The sequence below is a fragment of the Vulpes lagopus genome, chromosome 10, assembly GCF_018345385.1.
Source record: "Vulpes lagopus strain Blue_001 chromosome 10, ASM1834538v1, whole genome shotgun sequence".
Classification (NCBI taxonomy): Eukaryota; Metazoa; Chordata; class Mammalia; order Carnivora; family Canidae; genus Vulpes; species Vulpes lagopus.
In genome coordinates, this window is record NC_054833.1 from 95,166,179 (window position 1) to 95,184,226 (window position 18,048).

At 40.5% G+C, this 18,048-nt stretch overlaps 1 protein-coding gene across 1 annotated transcript in view; it reads right to left on the reverse strand.

Annotated features, from left to right (window-relative positions):
* CDH13 (cadherin 13) overlaps positions 1-18,048 on the reverse strand; it is a 1,001,392-nt gene that overhangs the window by 140,985 nt on the left and 842,359 nt on the right. The window contains exon 8 of the mRNA XM_041770316.1: positions 6,951-7,091. Coding sequence (XP_041626250.1) covers positions 6,951-7,091 — 141 coding nt within the window. The remainder of the gene's footprint in view (positions 1-6,950; positions 7,092-18,048) is intronic.

The following is an 18,048-nucleotide window of genomic DNA, read 5'->3' on the forward strand; positions in this document are numbered from 1 at the left end:
GTTCCCTGTGAAGAGCCTGCTTCTCCCTTTGTCTATGTCTCTGCCTCTCTCTCTGTGTCTCTCATGAATAAATAAATAAATAAAATCTTTATTTTTAAAAAAGATATGCACTTTAACATAAGATTACAGAAAACTTGAGAGAAGAAAGGATGGAAAAAATAGAGCATAATGACACTAACCTTAAGAAAGCTATAGTACTTATTCTAATACTAGATGAGGTAAGTGTTAAAGCAAAAAGCATTTCCATAAGTAGAGAGTAAGTTTTGTAATAATAAAAAATCAAAACATCAGGAAGAGAGAACAATTTTAAATTTGTATGCACTTAATAATAGCTTCAAATAGTCAAAGGAAAATTTGATACAACTAACAGGAGAAATAGATATAGCTACAATCATAGATATAATATTTACTCTTTCAGTAACTGATAGAATAAAAGATTAACAAAATATGCAGAGGATTTGAACAAAAATGTTAACTGTAGATTTCACAATGTTTTCATGTGCATGTGGGCTATTTATCAAAACCGATCATATTCTGGGTTGTAAAACAAGTCTTAATAAATAGCAAAGGACTATAACCATATCAGTATGTTCTCCAACCACAGTGGAATTAAACTAGATGTCAATAAATTCCAAGTATAGGGCAGCCCCGGTGCCCAGCGGTTTAGCACCGACTTCAGCCCAGGGTGTGATCCCGCAGTCCCCAGATCGAGTCCCATGTCAGGCTCCCTGCGTGGAGCTTGCTTCTCGCTGTGCCTGTGTCTCTGCCTCTCTCTGTGTGTGTCTCTCATGAATAAATAAATAAAATCTTAAAAAAAAATAAATTCCAAGTATGTGGAATTAAGCAACACACACTTAGGCAGTGGTGACTGCGAGGGGTTTTAGAGGTTTCTGAGCTGCTGATCATGTCCTATTTCTTGATTTGGATTTCATGTTTAACTCGTGAATCATAAAATCACTCAGTAGTTGTGTACTTTTTTTGTATAAAATTATATGTTAATTTTTAAAAAGGCCATAAAACTTGGGTAACTTGCAATTTAGAAAGACATTTTGGAATATTTTGTTAAAATAAGTAAGCAATTATAAACTCCTAATTTGTAGCAATATTGTAGGGGATATTGCTCAATATTAGGGAATTGAGAGAAAGTTCAGATAAAAATTTAGTGAATGTTCATAGCAGAATTATTCACAACAGTCAAAAAAATGGAAGCAGACCAAATGTCCATCAGTGGATGTACGGATAAACAAAATACTGTAAATCCATAGAATATTATTCAGCCATAAAAAGGAATGATGTTTTGATACATGGTACAATGTGGAGGAAGCCTGAAAACATAGGTTAAAGGAGCAACTCACAAAAGGCCACATATCGCATGACTCCATTTATATGAAATGTCCAGTATAAGCAAGTCCATAAAAATACAAGGAAGATGAGTAGTTCCTAGGGGTTGTGGGGAAATGTGGACAGGGAATGACTGCTAATGGGCATGAGGTTTCTTTGGGGTGACTGAGTGTTCTGGAATTAGATAGTGGTGATGGCTGCACAACTTTGTAAGTCTACTAAAAACCAATGATTTTACATTATAAAAGGGTGAACTTTATGGTACATGAATTATATCTTTAAAAAGTTATTAAAAATACTTAATGGAATGTGAAGCAGAAGTGGCAAAGTTAAGGAATGAAATAAATAGATGTTATCCTGACATCATTCGGCATCAGATTATTCATTAAGAGGAAAAAGTAAATTTTTAAAGAAAGATTTTATTTATTTATTTATTTGAAAGAGAGAGAGAGAATGAGCAAGAGCACAAGAGCAGAGGGAGGGATAAGTAGACTCCTCGCTGAGCAGGGAGCCCAACATGGTGCTCGATCCCAGGATACTGGCATCATGACCTGAGCTGAAGGCAGGCACTTAACTGACTGAACCACTCAGGTGCTCCAGAAAAAGTAAATTTCTAACACAAGAAAGAAAATAGCTCCTTGATTGCCTGATAAGCCAACTAATGAAGAGGATTGAATCATGATGGACACATTGGTAAAAGACTTACATTTCTTGTGATTTTACCTGCCATGTCAACACTAATAAAGATAGTATAAAACTCTTAATATGCCCTTAGAATAAGGATATGAATGACCCCCATGGATGACATGATTAACAAGTGTCGTCAACTTACACAAGAGCATTTGAAATTGCATAGCTACATATATCCTATATAATTATGTGTGTGTATGTATACACACTTTAATGAGAAACCTGATAGAGATTTTCTCAAATTTAACACTTATCAAAATTTACATGAGTTTTCCATGATGAAATCTGTTGTGAAGGTGAAAAAAATGTGTTTCTAAAATCTCAATAATACAGAGCAAGTTTCTATCAACACTACCAGGGGAAGGCCTAGGCTTTTTGTTCTGTTTCTAGAAGTGATATTACATAATTATTAGAGACAACAGAGTTTGATGTCAAACATGTAAAAGTAAAGGCATTACAGGGTGGATTAGCCAGTTAATGAAGAAAATATTTGTATTAAAGAGTCCAAAGAAAAATAAGATTCCCAAGGCATCAAAATTTCTGAAGATCCAACACTGGTTTTTAGGGATTGAAGACTGGTCCTCCACACCCACTTGATAACCCATGCGAGCATCTGCCCATGGCTCAGTTTCAGCTTCCTGGCTACATGCTCGTGCCATTTACCTTCACCCCTCTAAACCACAGTGTTTACTCATCTCTCATCTGCCAGCTGGAGGACAGGACCTTTAAGTATTATGCCATTTTTATTACAAATGTTGTAATGTGATAGTTCAAACATAGCAAAAGTTCCCTTAGAATTCATCAAATAGCCAAAAAAAAAAAAAAAATCCTAAGTTATTAAGTTTAAATCACCAATCACCATATTAAGGTAAAACCTGAATATTAACGTAAAACCTGAATATTGGAAAAATGAAGAAAAACTCAAAGTCTGAAACTAACATTTAGTTGAATTATTATGTAAAATCTATTAGGAAAGCTCACATATGACTCTCTACAGGGAGATAAGAGCTTCAAATACAAATTTCATGAAAGTCAATGATTAAAAATTGATTTCATATATCAACAATAAGTTTAAGTATGACTTTGGCTATCATATCCAGTGACACAGTTTTAATGTTAAGATTATCTTCAGGAAGCATTTTTAGCAAATCCTGAATTATTGAGTGCTTCCTAGGACCATGACCAAAAGTAAGAGAGATGGGGCCTTGCCCCTCAGCAAGCTTATAGTCCATGTAAATAAACACAATGGAAAAAACAGATGAGCTGACTTTGCATTGAGAATTTACTTTAAAAATAACCTTTAAAATATCTCCTTCCTCAGTAACAACTCCTATACTGTCCACAGCAGCAACATGCCAACTAAAGATGGAGTTCTCAGGCTCCCTTACAGATAAGGGAGGCTAAAGAGATGCAAGCAAAAGTCGTGTGGGTTTCTGGGGAAGCTCTTCAAATGACATTTACTTAGGTGGCAGGTCCTTCTTTGCCCTTCTCATTTCCTTTTTCTTTCTTCCTATTATACGGACATAATGGCTGGTGCTGCAGTGACCCTATTGTACTAGGAGCCATCCTCAGAGAAGGTAGAGAAGAAAGATAAGAGGAATCTGGGAAACTGAGGATGTCATGGCTTCACACACTGATCTGGGGGCTGTCTACCTACACACTTTTAGGTGAAAGAAACCATACCTCTACCTCATTTAACACAGTGTTATTTCCAGACTCTGTTATTTGTGGTCACATATAACTTCTTTCAAACAGATAGCAAAATTAATATCTTTACAGATGGAAGACCACGTCAAAAAAGAATGAAAACAAACAAACCAACAAAACAACCATACATTCCTATGAACTTCCAAAGAAATGTTCTAATATAGATATAGAAACTTATATAAGACAACATCTTCTTGGATAATTTTTCTAAACATCCTCAAATCAAAACGACTACTATTTCCATCCTGGGATGATTAAACCTTGACTTTTGTCTCTAAACACTATTTCAGCTTCAAGATCCTAAGTGCCATGTTTCCTCTCTGTTCCTTGTGTATCCTATTGTCCTATCTTTTCCACATCCCAGAGACCACTGCACTGGGCTGAGTTCTCTTCTGGTGTTCTCCATCCCCCCTTAGCAGATGTGTCTTGGCCTGTTTTGCTTCTGTTCATAGTGATGCATTTTACTGATTCTACTATCTCTCCTCCAGAATTTCTTCTCCCCTTGAACTCTAGGTTCTTAACCATTGATTTCAAAGTGCTTAATTAATCAGGTTCATAGATCACATTAGAGGAAAACAGCAGCCTTTCAACATGGGGAAGAGATGCCTCTTTTGATTAAGAATGTCAGTTGACCTTTTAATTTTAGAAATATTATCATCATCATATCATCATCTTGCTCACCACCATCTTCTTCATCACTGCTTTCATCCCACCACTGTCCACATCATCACCTTCCTCATCCCCACTGTTCTCATCACGAACACACTAGAGAACAGTTAGTGACCAGCACTCTCTAAACGCTTTTCATCACCAGCTCATTTCATGTTCCTAAGAACCTAATGAGGTAGGTTTTATTGTCAGCCGCATCAATAGGTGAATAAATCAGAATATAGATGATTGATATTCTCATATCCATGATGGGATTTGAATCCAGTTCTGGTTCTAGAGCCATCTCTTGCCCTCTGTGTTATATACTACCGCTGGCAATTCTGGCATCCAAAATGTATGAATCCCTTTTCAACAACAAAGAAATCAGCCTTTTAGGAATATGATAGAAAATCTAACTGTGAATTTAATTTGTCCATCATTGGACAAAGACCATTTGGGGACATCTAATATCCAATACGGAGAGTTTGATGTATTCCTCTAGTTTTATTTCTTATATCTCTATATGAGCTAAGACATCACCTTTGCCCTGTGGGAATCTCAAGTCTTCTGTCCAATGTCCATTTGAAGAGAAGTTCTGTGCCTTTGCCAATACCCACAGGTGAATACATTTTCCATGACGCTGCTCAGTGCCTCTTACTCTTTACTTCAGATCTATGTTAAGTTTTTCCTTGAAGTCAGTGGTATTAACAACAACACAAATCTCTCACTCATGGTATTTGGTTTGTGACTAGGTACACACTTATTTTTTCCTGAGTCACAGAAGATAGATAGAGCTGCACTGAAGTAACTAATTAGTCCCACACGCCTGGTAACATTGATATGTCTTCTTATTTTATATTGGGGTTATGCAATTTTAATTTTCATTACTATGTGTATATTGAATATACCCTTTAGCACTTTTTTGGAAATAGCTTTGGAAATAGAAATTTTGTAGGTAAACCAGTATCCCCAGTGAATATCCCATGGGACACCAGCTCAGTGAGCCATGATGAGATGACCCAGGAAAAGTTATTCCCAGGGCCAAAGATGTCTAAAAAACCCTATAGACTATACCTGCCCCTCTTAGAGAAGCCAAGCATTTGAAAGGCTTCTGGAAGTGCTTCACCAAAAGAAATCTTTTTGCTATTCAACTCAGTGTTCCCCCATCTAGCTGACCCTGAAGTCTTCCCTTGCTCCACAATCATGTAACTTGTGGAACTAGTTTTTTGGATACCAATTTGGGTAACCCGGGAACAGTGAAAAATCTGTTTTAGCAGTCATAGGAATGTGTCATGGGAAACAAAAGAATGAGGCCATATCAGCTACTTTGGCCTCTGCCATGTTGAGGTTGGAATCCTGAGTGCCCAAGAGCTCCCTGGGAAAGGGGGTGGGTTTCCAACCCTGGATGAGTCACACAGGCAGGGCTGCTGGGATGGAGAGGGCACTGGGGAGCCAGAGTACCCACCGCTCTTGAGCCATCTGGAGTAGCCCTGGGACTCTTGACAGAGGGGTGGGGCAACTGCAAATCCAGACAGGCTTTTTTCTGAATGTTAGGGAGGGAGGGTAGAAAACATCAGCCATAGATAAGGAAGCACAACACTGCAGTTAGTGGCATGGCTCACTGGTAGCTGTGTTCACATCCCATTTCTGTCGCTTATTCTTTCCATGACCTTGGAGCAGTTATCCAGATTCTTTGAGCTGAAAATAGCTCCCTTATTGGTAAAAAGTGGTTAATGAAACCAACCTCACACGGTCAAATGAGGCAACGAATCAAAGGTGGAGAGCCCCATTGTTGTTGGATGCACAGCAAAGGCTCAGCCAATGACAAAGGCTATCTTTACTGATTCTATGCTCTTGGTCAGTAAGAGGGGTGTCAAATCCTTAGCTCTGGCAGGGACGTCACAAAGAAACCATGGCATTAGCATATTTCCATCAGATGCATGGTGCAAATAACTTCCTAGTTTGGATACAAATTCAGAAACTGAATGTAATTTTGTGTACTCAGCCCATTCCAAAACATTGCTCCATTGGAATAAATGGGGACCAGCAAACATGATCCATAATCATAAAAGCACAAGAGCCAAGAATAAATAATGGCTCTTCTGGACAAGCTAACTTGGTTGTTATTTATAAGCTCCTGGGCCACCTTGTTATTGCCGAGAAAATCTGCTTTACCTTCTCACTGCTGTTCCGTCTGGCCTCTCAATCTGTACTTGCTGAAAAAAATACTTATTGTTATGCTAAAATCACAATGGGACTCATATAACTCAGCGCTAAATAACACCCATAAAACTATGAAAATGGCACTTTGGCATTAAAAGTTATTTTCTTATGGACTTTAACAAGATTCAGTGCTTTTGTTCTCACAATGCTCTTTTCAGCTTTACATACACACAAAAGATACAAAAGAGAAAAAATATGAAAGAGCAAAACAACACCCCCTCTCCCACAAGGAGTGTTTTGTTTTGCAAACTGGGAGCTAGCAGCGACTGCAGTACATGGAATTAATGCTGATCAGCAATCAGAGCTGTGACCAGCAGAGGTGGTGGGCGGTGGGCGTTTACCTCTTTCTTGGTGAATTTCGGAGAGTGATCATTTTTGTCATCGATCATGATTGTCGCTGTGGCCGTGCCTGTTAATCCAACATCCAGTCCAGCCATGTCTTGAGCCTCGATGATCAACTCATACTTGGGATTTTCCAGAGTCTGTACAGCAAAAACACAACAGACAAGATGGGATTTAGTTTTGGGCTGCCACGTGGGATAGGTGTCACGAGGGCTGCTCCATGCCCTCCTCCATTAGGGCAGGCATCTCACACCAACAGAGCTTGCACCTGTTTTGCATAACTGTGCCTTAGGAATTTCTCCAATACAAGACTGTCACGATTCATAGACTGGCCACAGTTGTTGGGATGGAATCTATTTTCTGTCCTTATTTAAAGGGGCATTCAGTACATTCTGGACTGTTTCAGGCTTTGGGCATACAATGAATATTTGATGTATACACCCATTTACGTCATTTCACAGTGATTTCATGAAACTGATCTATATTGGAGGTCAAGGATGATGATGAGATTGGGACAAAATGGCAGCTCTAGGAACTCACATTTACTGAACAACCTGATAGCCAGGCATTGGATACTGGATTTTGTACCTAATCTTCTCAACAAGTGTGTTAAGGTGCATTAATGGTTCCCATTTTACAGGTAAAAAAAAAATCCCAACTGAGGTTTAGAGTCATTTCTTTCATGTTATTTGTAGTCATTTTGTCTTTCACATTACGTTAAATTTGGAAAACGCATTTTAATCCATGAATATTTTGACAGCTATTCTGCTACCATGTTTAAACATTCAAAACAACTAACCAAATGGTCTTGATCCCAAGACTCATAAATAGCAACTCCTGCCTTTAAATTGTCTTTTGGGATGGATTTGCTTGTCTTGGGCAAAAGCACCCCATTCTCCTGGTAAGGCAGCACCCCACATTTCCTTCGGGGATCTGCCCAACACTTATTCTTTGCCCATGTGGTTTGGGTTGGATTGCCATTCCCCAACCTCTACCCAGCCAATTTTTGGGACAAGCCCTAATTGGAAGAAGAAAGTAAGTGTATGCCATTCCAGGGGCATGGTGATGCTTCCAGGCTCAGGACCTGTGTTTGACATCTGGGAGAAGGAAGCTATGTGTCCCTGTGGTAAGAGCCTGGAAGCATTTGGCCTGGGAGCTATCCCATGACCACAGTTAGGATGGGGTGAGGAAGTCCATCTGAGAATGAAGCCAATCTTCTGATAGAACTTAGACTTGAACTCTGGAGAAAAAGAAATGTTTTCCAGTGATTGCATTGGGTCACTTTATCATGCCATGCCTGAAGTGAACATGCTATTGCCTATGGACTTTTTAGCTAATTATGGCATTAATTTTCCTTATTTACTTAAACCATTTTAGAGTGTTTTCTTAATCACTCACAGAGTTCAAGTTGAATCACCTTCAATAACAAAAATAAACAGTCCTACCCATTGTAAATAGTCCTGCCGGTATGACAGCTTCAAAGGCTATTGCTTATACCAACCAATAATTAAGAAATAGCACGGGAAGCAAAAAACAAAAACACAGTGGGGATCTAGAATTTCCTTCTAAAGCCAAAAATTTACATGGTAAATTTTAATAGCTCAATGCTAGCTGTCCCCAAAACTTTCCAGTATTTTTAAAGGGTAGTTGTCTCCCTAGGGCATCTTTAATTGGTTGTTTCTTAACTAAGAGCTACTGAGCTACTAACTTAAGGAGGAGGAGTTCTGTTGTATGTTTTGGAAGGCTCTAAACTCTTAAATTTGAGAGTAGGAGTGGGATGCTGATACACTCCTCGGACAGGATTTTTCACAATATTTTCCACTCCCCAGCTCTATTGAAATATAGTCAACATATAATATTGTGTGAGTTTAAGGTGTACATATGATGATTTGATACATGTATGTATTGTGAGCTTCATGGGGATGGAAGGTCACACAATTCTCCAACTGTTGAGTACAAACAGAATTTAATGCTGCATCTAGCTCCGGGTGATTCTGGCTGTGCCCAGTTCAGTTCCATCTACTCTCAAGCCAAAGCTGGAAAATCATCAGCTTAATGTTAGTGACTTTCTGCTTATCATCACCCACAAGTTGGATCGGATTTACTATTTGCCATAAATTCTGCAGCTGGACTGTATGAAACCAATAAATTGGTTCCATTTTCAAAATCTTTCCTGAGCGTCTCTGGACATATAACCATCAGGCAGGTCTAATTTCTTGTACAATATTTCTACTATTCTAATAAAACATTACATGATTTTGGAAGTATTGAGTCATAAAAATGAGAAATCATATGAGTTTTTCTGATATTGATGGGATCTTGGCAAACTCAATAGTCGTTTTCCCCATGTAGTGTTACTTACCAATATTATTCCCTAACATCATTTTAACGGTTGCATAAAATATAATCATATGCATAATTTATAATTTACTTCATCATATTCTATTATTAGAACTTTAGGTTATTTCTAGTATTTAAAATTTTTTGACAATTTCAAATAACACTGTGGTGAACATCTTTATTCAAGAAGATTTCAATATACTTTGACTATTTATTTTTTGAATGATAGATTCCAAGAACTAAGTCAAAGAGTACAAACATTTTAATGTTCTTTATAGTTGACCATTGAACAATGCAGGGGTAAGGGGTGCCCAACTCCCATGCTGTTGAAAATGCATGTAACTTGACTCCCCAAAAAGCTAACTAGCAGTAGCCTCCTATTGATTGGAAGCCTTACTGATAACATAAATAATCCATTACATATTTTATATGTCATATAACATACTGTATTCTTACCATAAAGTAGGCTAGAAAAAAGAAAATGTTATTAAGAGAATCATAAGGAAGAGAAGATGCATACTTAGTGTTGTACTATAGTTACTGAAAGAAATCCATGTATAATCCACACCGTGCAAATCAGTGTTGTTCACGAGTGACCTGTATTTGTATTTCAGTACTGTTTACCTAGAAGACCTGACCAATTTTCCTATCAGTCCTGCCATAACATTTAGTTTAGGGCATGGCTTCTCCCTAAAGAACAGTTGACCCCATGAAGCACATTAGGGGTTGAGCATTGTTTTGGGATCACTATCTAACATGGCTGTGAATCCCTCCCCGCATTGCCCTGCCCTAACATGCAGTGCAGTTTACTGTGGACACACCTCACAGGAGAGCTTCAAACACAACTGTAGTGGACACGTGCTGCTCTGCTTTCCCAGTGTCCACTCCTTCTTCCCCTTGGACCTGTGCCATCATTCCTTTGGGGGCCTTACCCCTTCCTCACTCTCAGCATAGGTGGAATTCAGGTAGGGTTGACTCTATCTGTGATGGAGAGATGGTCATGTGGCTCAGGCCTGGACAATCAGGATCTCCCATTCCCATGATCTTATGATGAACATGTAAACCAAGTTAGGCTACCCAGGACTGAAACTCAGTTCCAGGACATACTTCTTTTAATACGCTTAGGTAAAAGGAGTTCTCTTCCTGTTGGACTTGGAGGTGGTTGGACACAAATCTGGAGCCGGTAGTGGCCATTTGCAAGCATACAGAAAAAGTCAGCATGAGGAAGAAGACAACACAGAACCACCCAGAGGTAGACACAGAGTTCTTTCAACTTTATTCGAGTCATTTAATAGTGATCCTTGAGGGCAGAATTTCCCCCTCATATTTTGTAGGTTCTAGGAGCTAATAAATTTCTCCTTTCCCTAAGACATCTAAATTAAATATCCATGAGTAGCAACAAGGGAGTTTTGACTAATATTGCAACTAATGCTGTGATCAATTATCTGGTTATTTGCAAGAAAGTGTGAGAGCTATTGTATCACCCTACGGTATCACAATAGGTTCTTCACAACAGCATTCCAGTCATCTCATGCATACATTATTTTTCCATTTCCCCTCCATAGAAATATTTTTTTGGACCAGAGAGAGTTATTCTATTTTTTCCTTCATTAGTTTTTACGTCCATTTAACTGGAAGTTATTAAACATCTAGTCTAAATATTGTGCTGGGTGCTGGGGATATAGGGATGGAAAACAGGGTCATTTCTTCAAGAAGCTGAGAGAAGTTTGAGTCAAGCACAAACATAGTCTGGAATAACAGCAACAAAGTAAAGTCAGAGCTAAGCAGAGACATGTACAAATTCTTATGATAGCTCAAAGGAAGGATGCATTGGCTTAACTCTCTTGTAATTTAACAAATTTTATAAATAATCTTAAAAAATGAACCAGCCAATTCCCGTCTCCTGAAGTAAATAAAACTTTATGACTGCAATGAGAAATAGATTGATTAACCTAGTAGAAAATCGATTAGACAATTAAGGACATAGATTGCATGGTTTGGGATGAGATATTCCCAAAGTCTCAATTTTCTGGCAAACTTATGGCTGCTATTAACACATGTTTTTATTATTGGAGAAATATGCAGTTATTGTAAGGAAGATAGAAACAATACTGTCATTTCTAGAGCAGAAGGTGAAGACGAAGACTGTCCTCCACCTTCCCCCAGCCTCATCTCTGAGAGGCAACTATCATTACTAGTTGTCTCCTTTTCATACACATCTCATGTATGCGCGTGTGCACACGCACACACTTTAAACGCACGCATGTTTATTTATTTATTTATTTTTCGCACGCATGTTTAAATAAATGATACCATCCACACAGCTGTGCAAGTTTTTCTGCTCTATCACGGCCGTCCCGGGCTTATGGGTGTGTCTGTTCTTTTTCACACCTGTATTTGAGCCAACTATCTGGACCCGCCACCCTACTGGATGGCCACTCATTGAGGTGTTTCCAAGTTTTCTTCCTTACAAGCAACTCTTAAGATGAAAAGTCCACTGGCCTATCATATTTTGGGATATTTCTTTTCTGTGATCAACAGTATTGCTTTTCGATGACCCCTATAACAAAAACCAAACAACAGACAGTCAAAGCTGCCTCCTTTGCAAGGTAAAAGACTCAGACAGAATGTCGCCTGAATCCCCTCCCTCTTGTGCAATGGGAAGAGCTTCTGCTCGCCTCTGACCCTCTTCCCCTGCCAGCTGAGCCTTCTCCAGGAAGTCTTCCATAAATCCCTAGCTCCTGTAGTTACTCCTACTTGAAGCATTCGTACATGTGCTCATTTCTGTACCACACAGCAGTCACTTGCCTTTGTTCCTCTGTTGGAAAAGACTTCTAAGCAGCCCACCGCTGCCCCATTCTCGAGGAAGGATCATTGATGTAGAGAAACAGGCCTTGGTGGCCATGTGTCATATCTGTCTCCCTCGCACTAGTTGACAGACCACACATAACTCCCTAATCATAGCTGGGACAATCAGATTCTGGAAATACAATGTGCAAAATAAAATGTGCACCAAATAAAATGTGCAGTCGGGTACCAGGAAGAGAGAAGGCAGGGCAAACCCATTTGCCTCTCCCCACGCTACTCCCAGGCCCAGGAGAGGGATTTTGCTTTCTGGAGTGCTTTCTGGAGGGATTTTGCTTTCTGGAGTGCTTTGGTAGGAAACTTCCCACCCTGATATTTCTCTCTGCTCATGAGGAAGGCACCCTGCCTCTGGCAGAGGAGACCTTCAGCTGTCCAGCTGTCCTGTCACTTGGTGGGTGAACTGAACAGAAGGTTGGAAGCCCCACTGTCCTCTCAAGACTAAGCTGCTGTATCTCAGGACAAGGATTTCACCTGATAATCTTGTGTTTATTTCTCTCAACTGGTTCAGGTCTCAGTGGGGACATGGGTGTGGTCACTCCAATAGAAAGAGTCTTTCAGGCTGAGTTAGGCTGAAGGTGCTGCTCTAACCAGAAAGACAGGAGCCGTGCCACTGAGATCTGGGACTGTACTGCCTCCTACCTCCTACTCTTCTCTGCAACACACTCTAGGGTTTGCTCAGGAGAGCTTTTGGCGCCGAAGCCAGCCAGAATCAGTTTCTGTCACGTGCACCCGAAGGCATCTGGAGCCAATGCTCCTTGTTCACCAAACCATATTTCTTTTGACTCTGGGGCAAAGAGCAAGGCTGTAAGATGAACTTATGGGACTGATTCTGGCCAATGGGATGCGGGAAGAAGTGATACTGGCATGGCCTCTAAATCTCCCATTTAGTCCTTCATGTTTTCCATTTCCCAGAAAGGAAGAAGCCTGGATCTCCAAATGACTATGTGGAGCAGAGCCACTTTGCCGGCCTGCTTCAGACTGTGATGTGAACAAGACACAAAACATTCTTCAAGTTTAAGGGAAGTGGATTGCAGTGCTTAGCCTACCCTGACTAATATGAAGGCTATGTTTCCTGTTGGGTTTTATTTTGAATGCTCATTTACTATCTCTCTGTGTGGATGACAAAGTTTTCAAGGGCAAGGACCATGCTTTTGACCCCACCACCTAGCCAGTACGCAGCAAACAAGGTGGGCGATTTACTTTCATTACTGTTAATGATGATATATTACTGTTTCCCTGAACCAAATTATATCTCAGAGGTCTGAGCATATCAGTGGCATTTCCAAACCAGAGTCATTTATTCTCAGGGAATGGCTTATGCTTTGGGGAGCTCTAGCTCAAGGAGATAGGATTTTATTCTGACCAAGAAATGCACTGTGTCAAAACCGGGGAAATTAAATTGGCTGCTCTGATTTTATTTTAAGCTATTTGATCTGTAAGACATATTGAAGAGAGTCAAGCTGCTCTCTCGGTTTGAATCCTGCAGTCATGCACTTTGTTTTGCATCTGCTACTTTCTCTTGGGTATCTAGGAGCTACCACTTAATAGATAGCCCAGGAACAAAAAGAAGATGGCATATTTACAAGAAAAAGCCTTGAGTGTATCTCCATAGACACAGGCCAGGTTCACTGATCACACTGATTTAAAAACCAAACATTTCCTCTTGAAAAAAAAAAAAACAGAATCAAGCCATGTTATTAAATATGGCACATAATCAATCACTGGACCCTTGATGTTTTACACAGCTCCAGTGACATCCATACGAGGATGCATTTAACGGAACATTTATCACTAATAACAAGTGTAATGGTAGCTGTGGGGGGAAATCAACAAAGTAATGTTACATGGAGAAAGGTTTTGCCATTAACCCACACAGCACCCCATCGTTCTGTTGCCTGGTCTTGAACATTGTCCACATCCTTCCTTATACTTTGTCCAGACTGGATTTCTTCCCATGATACCCCACTTTTTCTCAATTTTGACGTTTCTACCTCTACTTCTTCAGCCTCATTCCTGTTCATTTGCCCCTGGTCATTATTCTCTGCACTAAAGCTCCATGAAGGCATTGACCTGACTGCAGAACAGAGTGGACCTTACTGCATAGCATTTAGGAAGCAGCTCTACCACTTAGTGGCTGAGTCATCCGGTAAAGTTACTTAACTTGTTATTGACTCAGTTTTCCCACCTGTAAAATGAGGCGAGTAATAATACTTCTAGTGTAAGGGAGGATAAAAGTAGGTAACATAAAGTGCAAATCATGGAGGCTGGCACATATGTAAGTTCTCCATACATGACTGCTGTTACTCTGCAGTAGAATCTTTGGAAAGTCTTTTAAAGATGTAGCAAGAAATTGCATGTAGCCTCCAGGATAAGTCCAAAGACATTGGATGCTGCCACCAACCACTGAACTGGGTCCTTCTCAGTCAAACCTTTTGATGACACTGCAGATTGGGGGCAGACACATGGATTGCAGTTTTATGAGAGTCCATAAAGTGAATGACACAGCTGAGCTATGTCCAGACTCCTGAACACAGAAGCTGTGAGATAATAAATACTGTTTGAAGTCATTACATTTTGGGGTAATTTGTTATTCAGCAATAAATAACCAATATGGTTTTTGCCCCTCAGCACTTACCACAGTCTGTAATATTCTTGTTTATTGATTTCTTATTTATCGGCTGTCTTAACTCTGACCATTTGAGCTCCACGAGGTCAGGGACTTTGTCATGTTTAGAGTTTTATCTCCCAGCTACTGATTCAGTACCTGGTACATTAGAGTTATGCAACAATTAGTCAATTCTAGATATGTTTTTCTAAACTAATGAATTACGAGAGTGGTGTATCTATAATGCTTAACAACAGATCCTCCTGGTTTGTAGTGTTTGTCAATCTTGGTTTAAATACACTCCTACTGTGGCTGATTTCGAACTACCAACAAGCTACCACTGATTGTATGGTATAAGTGATCCTCCCTTATCCACGGTTTTGATTTTTGTGGTTTCTGTTACCTGTGGTCCACCACAGTCGGGAATCAAATCATGGTGTCTGAAGGTCAAAAGCACCCCAATGCCACATTGAGTGTCTACATAATTCCCCTCACCCCCCCTCTCATCAGGAGGCCTTTTATCATCTCGCATCATGGCCTGAAGAAGGATAAGTACAGTATAATAAGATATTTTGGGAGGGAGAGAGAGAGAGAGAGAACACAGTTACATGACTTATATTATTTTAACTGTTCTGTTATTTCATTATTGTTGTTAATCTCTTACTGTGCCTAATTTATAAATTAAACTCTACCATAGGTATGTATGTACAGGAAAAAACATGGTCCCTATCAGGTTCAGCACGCTCTACGGTTTCAGGCACCCCCTGGGGGTCTTGGAACACAAGGCTTGCAGGCAAGGAGAGACTACTGTGGATGCAGTCGGTTACTGTGAGCCCATGAGAGCTGCTCTATCTTATCAATTGTGCTTTAGGAGTCAAGGAAGTCTGTCTTTTTCAATAAATCCCTCTGTCGTCTAACATTTAAGGCATTGTTGATGAGAAATCTTAACATGAGGTTTACAGTGAAGATGCAGTGGAATTCATTTATCTATTTATTCCTCAGCTTTGCCCAGGCCAAGCAGTGTAAGACTCCTTACAACGTGGCACCTGCTCAGGGACCACATTCTTCTCCAGGTTAGCCACACCTGACACCTGCTCTATAAATATTGCAAACAGATTGGCGAAAACATTATCTGAAGCAGAACGAGTTGTTGTCCGTCTGGAGTCTGATTTATTCACTCTGGCCACATAACACGGGGGATAGTTAGTCCATAAATCCAGCAGGTACCACATCCATTTCCGTGTAAAATGTGCCTTATTCCCAAGGCAGACAGAGAATGCCATACTTCCATCTTCCCAAGCAGGAGCATGTGTCTGATTGGCTTGTGTTTGTCCTTAGGCCTCCCTGCACCTCACTCCCCAGCGCTAATGTGAACATTCATGTTCTTGGCTGTCACCTGCTGTGTTTTCACTCCTGGCCGGGGTTTGCTGGGTGAGGAGACAGCAGAGCTCATTTCCCCAGATTTACTGGTTGCTGACAAAGCCAGCAGGGTGGGGAGGCGGTGGGGAGGGGGGGGGGGGGAATAAACACTGCCTCCTAGAAATATGCAGTTGGAATAACCGAAGTGATAGATTTCAGGTTGAGGGACACCAAAATCAAATAAAACATTTCCAGGAGCAGTGTACATCTTCTGATGTTACTGAGGAGTTACAGGAAATAAACGGCCAGTGGCATTCATAGCATACTTAGAAAAATCACTCACTTTAGACCCAAGATGGCAAATATCTGACATTCAGGTTGATTCCACTGAACCATTTATACAGCGTCTACTAGGTTCAAGTAACTCTGCTAGGATACAGACCCTGCTTTTGGTGCATTCATATTCTAGATAAATAGACAAAAATCAAGTATGTAAGGTATGAGGAGATAAGCATTATCCTAAGTGTGCCAATTAAAATCTATGAGAAAGGGGTCAGAACACAGGGTGCTTGGGAAGGCCACATGGAGGTTATTTACTAAACATTTACTGAGCACCTACTATGCATTAGACATTGTGCAAGATAGTAGTGACAAGAAAAGAGGGCCACATCGAGCACAAAATAATCCCCAGATAATTTCAGTAGAATGCAATGGGAGTAAAAAGAATACTGTGGTATCACAGAGGAGGGGCTGCTTAACCTAGACGTGGGGTGGGGGCTGTTGAGGACCCATTCCTGCAGAAAAGAAGATCCCACTACAGCATTAGAAATGGGGTCTTGGGGCAGCCCTGGTGGCTCAGCAGTTTAGCACCTGCCTTCAGCCCAGGGCGTGATCCTGGAGACCCGGGATCGAGTCCCAAGTCAGGCTCCCTGCACAGAGCCTGCTTCTCCCTCTTCCTGTGTCTCTGCCTCTCTCTCTCTCTCTCTGTGTCTCTCATGAATAAACAAATAAAAATTTTTTAAAAAAGAAAAGAAATGGGGTCTTGATGTTTTAGTTTCTGTGTGAGAAAATGGGAGGCTCTTGATCTTAAATGCCATTAAATTCCATCATTCAGTAACAACAAAGGCTGATTCTGATTCTGGTCGGGACACTGTGGGAATACAGAGTATAAAGTAGAACCCCCACCTTCAAAGAACTCATAGCTTCACCACAGAAAAAACACATACAAGCAGCTCCATGAGGCATCAGGTAGATGTGTGGAATGTGTCCTTGGTAGGTCTGTGTGTGAAAGGTCCACCTAGGAAGGCCTGTGGTGGCTTTGCAGGTGCTTGGGCTTCATGCAGGCTGGAGCTGAGCTTCAGAGGATGGGTGTGAGGGGATGAGGGGAGAGCATTCAGAGAGGAAGGAGAGCCTGGGCGGCAGCACAGAGGTGGCCAGAGAGGACAGGGTCATTGGTAGGGTTGGAGTCAAGGTTGGTGAAGTCACGAGATGGACCCCGTTGGTTCTCACAGGTACCTTGGAGATCATCTGGTCCAGGCCCACCTTTAAAGCTCACAGTGAGCCCCACAGGTGGGGAAACAGAGTAAGAGATTTCTTGGTTTTAGCTATTTGAGATAAGCAAGTACAGACCCCTAGAAGATGAAGTGAAATAAAATGTAAAGTGCCCTTTCTCTATGGTTTTTATGTATTTCTACAATCCACTGTTTACTGCATTAGCCTCTTTCTTCTATCCTTCTGGGCCTGAATGGTCATGGCAGTATTATGCCTGCTAATACTAGTTGCTTAAGACACATTGTCCGAGGGAATGCAAGCTGGTGCAGCTACTCTGGAAGACAGTATGGAGTTTCTTCAAAAAGTTGAAAATATAACTACCCTTTAATCCAGTAATTGCACTACTGGATATTTACCCCAAAGATATAAACGTAGTG